The 8,061-nt window shown below is 32.5% G+C and overlaps 1 protein-coding gene across 3 annotated transcripts; it reads right to left on the bottom strand.

Annotated features, from left to right (window-relative positions):
- Window positions 1-3,882: 3,882 nt before the first annotated feature.
- On the bottom strand, window positions 3,883-7,012 carry LOC133801340 (tropinone reductase homolog). Of its 3 annotated transcripts, none has more exons than XM_062239516.1 (5): window positions 6,857-7,012; window positions 6,539-6,746; window positions 6,230-6,449; window positions 5,177-5,304; window positions 3,883-4,321 (listed from the first exon to the last, which is right to left on the bottom strand). In XM_062239516.1, the coding sequence occupies exons 1-5, from the start codon at window positions 6,934-6,936 to the stop codon at window positions 4,115-4,117; spliced, it is 843 nt and encodes a 280-aa protein (XP_062095500.1). In that variant the 5' UTR covers window positions 6,937-7,012; the 3' UTR covers window positions 3,883-4,114. The 3 variants fall into 3 exon arrangements, with proteins under 3 accessions (XP_062095500.1, XP_062095502.1, XP_062095501.1); XM_062239518.1 differs by having other exon boundaries at window positions 3,883-4,302; XM_062239517.1 differs by lacking the exon at window positions 5,177-5,304 and having other exon boundaries at window positions 3,883-4,302.
- Window positions 7,013-8,061: the final 1,049 nt, after the last annotated feature.

The raw sequence follows: 8,061 nt of genomic DNA, 5'->3' as shown, positions 1-8,061 counted from the left end.
TCTTATTGGACCAGTCCGATGTAGACTGATCCTCCCCTAAGAGCCCACATGCCCGGAGCTTGTCTTCGTGCAGGAGATAGGATAGGGATCTCCTACCGTAAGGAAGTTGGAACAGAGTTTCTCTATGCTCCTTCATCTCATCAGTGGGAGCAGGGCGATGATAGTTGGCTGGAAAATCAAACGCATTTAAACTAAGTACGGGCCTAAAAACAAAGTTCGAGCACAGAAAAGAAGGAGGTTGAGATACTTATGAATCCGTCTAAACGAGTAGTATCGAGACGGGGCTAGGCCATTTGTCCAGAAGAAAGCCTTCTTAAAGTCAGGAGGATGATTGGGAAGATCCTCGAACATCTTCTTCTCCTTGGGATAGCTCGAGAGATTGTAGAAGCCATCTCCTCCCCAAGCTCGGGAGGGATTTCTTTTCAAACAAAAGAGATATAAGATCTCTTCAGGCGAAGGCCCTTCCCACTTCAACTCGTGGTAAAGTGACCTTAGGGCAGACAGAACCCTATAAGAATTGGTATAGAGTTGGAAGGGAGCTAGCCCACATAGTCCAAGAAGCCTTTAAAGAATGACTTCAAGGGAAGGACAGCTTCCGCCTTCATGTGCTCTTGGCTCCAAGCTGCATACCTCAGCCTACTGTCAGGGTTTCCATCCCCCGGAGCACGGCAGCTCCGCTCGTGTGCAGTTGGAGCTTGGCACCTAAGCGAGCCTGACAGCCCTATGCCGTGCAGGGCCAGAATATCAAATATTTGTATCAGTGATCGTCAGCGATTTCAATCTTTTTTTCTCTATGAATCTTCCTGATGTCGAGATCCCTGATACTCTACGCATTAAGCAACCTCAGGTAAGTAACTTCAGCAGACATTTTTGAACATTTATAATAATTAAGTAGAATAATATGTATGCATTTTTTTAAAAAGTTTCAATTTAATAATAAATTACTCATATTTTTAAATAATTAGTGTCCACACCAACCGGACAATGTGGCATGTGGATACTACTTAATGAGGATGTTGAAGGATTTGATTGAACATGCGAGTCCCGGGCATTACTTGAGAACGGTATTATTAATTAAAATTTACAAATTTTTTTAACAATAAATGTAATCAAATAATTAATTAATATATTTTACTTTATATTTCTTGCAGCTAACAAGCACATCATATACAGAGGCACAAATTGATGAGTTCCGACAAGAATGGGCGACATATATGTTGCCGATAATCCAAAGTTACCGACCTCGTTGATAGGTTTTTTTTTTTTTTTTACCTCTTTCTTCATACACAATGCAATATTTGTTCATTTTGAATATGTCTAACAAATATTGTATTTCTTGTATATGTCTAACAAATATATTTTTTTTCTTTCAATTTAATTGATTATTAAATCAAATTAAATTTAGATTAAAATCATTTCAATTTAAATTAAAATAATTTCAATTTAATTAATTATTAAATCAAATTTAAATAATATTAATTATAATTTTTTTTTTTAAAAAATCTGGAAGACTTTCAATGTCTCCCATTGGGAGACGTGGGAAGTGACTCACCTCTCCTAATGGGAGACGTTGGATGTCTCCTAGGGACTTCCCACATTTCCCATTGGGAGAGGTGAGTCACTTCCCACGTCTCCCAATGGGAGACGTGAGATATATACCTACAATGACCCCAGCAACAACGTCTCCCCAATTGGGAGACATTGTAGACTTCCAATGTCTCCCAAATAAAGTTATAAAACTCTTATTTTCTTGTAGTGAACTCCCCTACATTAAAGGGATATTAACTAGTCTGTTATATGCCCCTGGTTTTCAGGGGACGTTTCCTTGTATATGGGAGTTACAAACTTTAAAGTAATTAAATTTATTAATTTACAGAATAACTTCTTGAAACGTGTGGGATTGGATTCTGAGATCTCCTCTATAAATAGAGATGTCATGTACCTTTGGAAAGGGGGGGAATTTTTGTAATCTGGAGAGAAATTATGGAGAATTCATCCCTGAAGGTTTTCCAGAAAATCCCAAAGTCCTAATAAAATTGACTCGTGGACTAGGCGGAGTTAACTGTTGAACCACGTAAAAAACTCTCATTGTTCTACTGTATTATTCTTCTTTGCCATAGTTATTACTGTTTACGTGCTCTACATTTTAAGTTGACGAAAAACGGCGTCAACAATCACGTTTATGCCCTTAACGACCCAAAATTACAAATATGCCCTTATAAGTTATAAAGGGCCCACATGCATATCTAATGCTCATTAACATGCATATAATATGTCCATATAATCATATTAATCATGCATGCCACATAAACATGCATTTAACCATTTAAACATACATATATCAATTATGCTCTCCCGGCACGCTAATCAAGGCCCTAAGCCTTATTAGCAATTTTGGGTCATTACAACTATCCCCTCCTACTGAGAATTTCGTCCTCAAAATTTACTTGAATAACTCGGGATACTGATCTTGCATCAATGACTCAAGTTCCCAGGTCGCTTCCTCGACCCTGCTATTCCTCCACAGTACTTTAACTAGAGGAATCATCTTCTTCCATAGAACCTTATCTTTCCTGTCTAAGACCTGAATCAGTCGCTCTTCATAAGACAAATCTGTCTGCAACTCCAAGTCCTCATACTTCACCACATGAGTCGTATCTGAGACGTACTTCTGAAGCATAGAAATTTGGAATACATCATGAACTCCCGATAACAACGGTGGCAGAGCCAATCTGTAGGCCACCTGCCCGATCCTCTCCAGGATCTCAAATGGCCCTATGATCTAGGGCTCAGCTTGCCCTTTTTCCCAAACCTTCTTACCCTTCGCAGTGGTGAGACTCGCAAGAACATGTGGTCCCCTACTTGGAACTCCATGTCCCTACGCTTAGGATCAGCGTAGCTTTTCTGTTTGCGAAGCAAAGCGATCATTCAAGCTCGAATCTTCGTGATAGCTTCATTAGCCTTTGGAACCATCTCCGGCCCCAAATACTTCTTGTCACCCATCTTATCCCAATGAATGGGCGATCTACATCTCCTTCCATATAACATCTCATATGGAGTTACTCCAATCGTTGATTGATAACTGTTGTTGTATGAGAACTCAATCAACGATAGATACTTACTCCAAGACCTCTCAAAATCTATCACACACGCCCTGAGCATGTCCTCCAATATCTAAATTGTCCTCTCAAACTGTCCATCAGTCTGAGGATGAAAGGTCGTGCTGAACTTCAGCTGAGTTCCCATAGTCTTCTGCAAACTACTCCAAAACTTGGAGGTAAATATAGGATCCCGATCTAATACTATAGACTTGGGAACCCCATGGAGACGTACAATCTCTCTCACGTACAGCTCCGCAGACTGATCCACAGTATAAGTCGTCATCACCGGCAGAAAGTGAGCTGACTTGGAGGAATCGTCTACTATCACCCACACCGAGTCATGCAGCTCCAATGTCCTGGGTAAACCTCCCACAAAATCCATGGTAATATTCTCTAATTTCCACTCAGGAATACCCAAAGGTTGTAGCAACCCCGTTGGTCGCTGCTCAGCCTTCACCTGCTCCAACCATATAGCTATAGCTATCCATTGCTTGCCCCTTATGGCTGAAATGTTAGCCATGTGTGTGCCCAGTCCTACAATTGCTCCAACCAAGGGGCTATTAATTCCATAGCCATAATGGGGAGGGACTGCAAGAATGCTATGTTTGGTTGGCAACTCTCTAAAAGATCTTGTAGCCTTTAATACAAGTATTTTACTGTCTCGGTTTGAAATCCTATTAATGAAATTCCCCAAATTTTCTAAAAAAATATTATTAAAAATCTGAACTCAAACATCTGATATTGCTAATAATATAATTTAAAAAATAAAAAACACTATATATATATAAAATTTATTGCATATTATATAAATAGTCATATATTTAAAATACAAAAGCACAATTTAAGAGCAGTTTCCAAATACACAACATCATCTGTGTAATTGTATACATTACTTTATGAACCAAATTAATTAACTTATATATTATAATGAGATCTCAGTTTTTCAAAAGAAATTATATATATCCTCTCCTTTGTTAATATATATAAATTATTATTTATAGATATGAGTTATATTAGTTAGTTGGTAGGAGGGAAGATATGGGGAAGCCACTGGCAGTGAATCCACCATCAATGCAAAGAAGCTGACCAGTCACATAGGAAGCAGCAGGCAAACAAAGAAAGGCCACCACCGATGATGTTTCATTAGGCAGTCCCATTCGTCGCAGCGGAGTTTTCTCAATTAATTCAGCTATGCCTTTTTCTACATTATATTCACCTTTCTATCACATATAATCAAAATTAATAATAATATTATGACTAATGAAATCATCACATAAATAGTTTGTATAATTTAAGGGCTGCTGGTAGCATTAAATGTCTTTATTTCATTGTTTTTTATTGCTCATAAATAATGTAGACAAAAACTAATTATCTTTATATGTAATAACGATTTATATTTTATTTTATTTTTTACTGGAAATAATCGTCCAAGATCAGAGTATTATAAGAAAAAATAAATATATATTTTTTCTATATAATAAGTGTAAATAACAAATTTTTTTATTTTAATGGTTTTTTATTTTTTTTATATTAACTTTAACGGAATATTCTTATATTTAAGGATAGTTTGTAAATACTTAAACTTAAATAAAATATGATATTTTTGTGATATTTTATAATTATAATTATTTATAAATAATAAATAATAAATAAATAAACATATTAAAATATTATAATAATAATTATTTAAAAATAATAAAATCATATGATTTATAACTTAAATAAAATTAAACTTATTTATTAAAATAATAATATATTAAACATATAATATAATTTATTGTGAATTAACAATAATTTTTTTTTTAAATTAGCAAGAAACTTAAATTTAAAATTCACGTATAATATTTAATATTACATTAAACATATAATAATATAATATACGATTATTATTTGAAGCTCAACACAACTTGGTTATTGTAATATATATTGAAATTATATCATAAGCTAAGCTGTATAGTAGGTTCATGTTTTATCGTTTAACTTTTCTAAATTAAAAATGTATATATTTTAATATTATTAGTATCGAATAATATGTTTAAGTAGCCTTAAAATATTTAAAAAAAAAAAAAGTTTACCGATTTAAAACCCTCCAAATAATTCTTCAAGGTGGAAGTCATGGTAATCCACGGAGCAACTGTGTTAACACGAATATTGTCCTTTGCCCACTCACAAGCCAAGTTCTTTGTGACTTGATTTATTGCTCCTTAATTAAAAATTAAAGCCCCTAGTTATTATTATATATTTTCACACAATTAATTGAAAAAATGCTAATGATTGAATAGTGTTTTCAATGTTCAATTATATATTTGTACAAGCACATAGAGATAACACCAACTCCTTTAATTCAAGGTGTGTAAATTTAGTGCTAAATTTGGCATAAAAAAAAAATCAAACTTAATAGTTGTGGATTCGAATTCATGCATATTATATTTGGCAAAATAATTATTATTATGCTACAATACAAAAGATACAAATTAACTCAAAAATAAATATTTTATTTAATATTTATTAATAATATACAAAAAAATATTATTTTATTGTCCAAATTATAAACTCCAAATAATTAGTCATAAAAAACAAATTAAAAAGATGAATAAAAAATGTAAAATGGTCAATTAATAAATTATAATATAATTAATGCCAATATATTAATAAACAAATAAAATTTATTGTTGTATCAAATTTGACCAATGTTATATTTTGTGATAAGTTTGACACAATCTTTAGCATGTATCAAATTCGGCACACTAAAACACCATTAAAGTAGTAATTTTTAAAAAAAATATATACTAAAACATAATAATGCACTATATTTTTAGCATCTAATTGGAGATGTTCTAAGTTAAGAGACAATCCTAAGATATTAAACGAACACAACAAAATATATATATATGTGTGTGTGTGTTGATGTATTTTTTTTAAAAAATAAATCTACTTGTAAATGGAAAGTATGATATATATATATATATAAATATTTAAAACTAGAGATTTTTCAGCTAGTACAATCTGTCCCTGCTACTTTACTCAAGACCAAAGTTGTTAGGTTCTGTTATAATTTAGGAAAAATGCTTTGTTTTTTTTTTTTTTTCGTTTTGATGAAAAGTCTTACAAAAGAGCAAATTAAATACCTTTGGCTGCTGAATAAATGGAACCACCTGGGAAAGCCATAATCCCTGCAACCGAAGAATTGAACACAATGCTTCCATTTCCGGCGGCCTTCATGAGAGGATGGCTGAGTTGGGAAAGATGATAAGCAGACTCAAAATTAATGCCCATCGCCATCGAAATATCTTCACCACTAAACTCTGTCGCAACTTTTGGTTCTGGTGGTTTCCCAACTGCATTTACCTATATATATATATTGTTATAATGAACATTTTCTCTTCTGCCAAACAACATTTAAATTATTATGAGTAGTATTAAAATTGTTAACTTACAAGAATATTAAGTTTCCCTTGAAAAAGTGATGACACTGTCTGCATAAGCTTATCCCTTTGATCCTTGAACAAGACATCACACACAGAGCCAGTCACTTGGAAACCCTTTCTTTTCCATTCTTCCAAACTTTGATCCAACTCAGTTTGGTCGAGACAGCACGTGTGAACTATGGCTCCAAAGCTTGCTAGTTCTTCCACTATGGCATGCCTAAAATAATAATAATGTATTTGTCCATAATAAATATCCTTTACAAAATATCTAAATAAGTTAAATAAAGGGGAAATTAAGAAGATTAATCTTTTAGGTTAATTACATACCCCAGGCCTCGAGATCCACCAGTCACCAGAGCAGTTTTACCCTTCAAACTCCATCTCTGTTGCCAACAATTGTTCTCCATTTAGCCACTTTTATATTTTGTATGGACAAACTTAAATTTATGTACACACAGTTTACGGACTATATATAAGGGTAAATAATCGTATCTTCTGTCTTACTGTAATACAGACTTAGTATAGCTATGTTTTCAATAATGTTGATTTGATACTTTGTAATTTAAAATTGTACACATTTGATAATATACACTCAAATTTGATCAATATGATCAAGCTGACCTCAATTATAAGAGTTTCAAATTCAAACTAATTATTTAATTACATATATAACTGAGCATAATTTAGTCTTACGGTAATAAGTAAGACAAAAATGATTAATTAATGCTAGGACCTATTGTAATTTTTTTTAATTAATAATAATATGTTGGAAAAGACAAGTAAGAATTATTTGGCAATCTTCTAACCATATGATTGAATGTCAAATATCACTCAAATTTGGTACTAACATTCCTGGTGCTTTTGGAAAACCACCTTGTAATTGGAATTTGATGTCATTTGGAGTAATTAATCAATTTGGTGTGATTGTCTGACCATGTAGTATTTACACAGTAACTATGTAATTGAAGATAATTAAGGGATTCCAATTACACTCTCCAATATTCATTGCCCTCCATGAGAATTGGGTGTAATTACGTACTACTTTAAATGCTAATTACTATCAATTTTAAATACTGTTTATTACATAATATTATATTTCTGTGTAAATACTAATTGTTTTTCCAAACATGACAATATGAATTTATAAGTAATTCTCACTTAACATCCAAACACATCTTGCATTTTAAAATATAGTGTAATTACTCAAATATGTAATTACTACTCTAGTATTTACATAGTTGTATCCAAACACATCTTACATTTTAAAATATAGCGTAATTATTTATATATGTAATTACTATCCTAGTAATTACATAGTTGTATCCAAACACGCCCTCAATTAAAATTAATATGACACTAACCCATAGCATCATCTCCAATAAAGAGATATAAAAGAGATGCATTGACATTTTGTAGTATCTTAACAAAATGAGGTAATGCAAAATATGTGTCAAATTTTACACATGTTAAAAGTTGTACAAAATTTGGCATAAAATATAGCATAAATCAAATTTGTCCCACAATAAATTGTA

The sequence above is a fragment of the Humulus lupulus genome, chromosome 9 (assembly GCF_963169125.1).
Source record: "Humulus lupulus chromosome 9, drHumLupu1.1, whole genome shotgun sequence".
Taxonomy (NCBI): Eukaryota; Viridiplantae; Streptophyta; class Magnoliopsida; order Rosales; family Cannabaceae; genus Humulus; species Humulus lupulus.
This window is presented reverse-complemented; position numbering and strand designations above follow the sequence as displayed.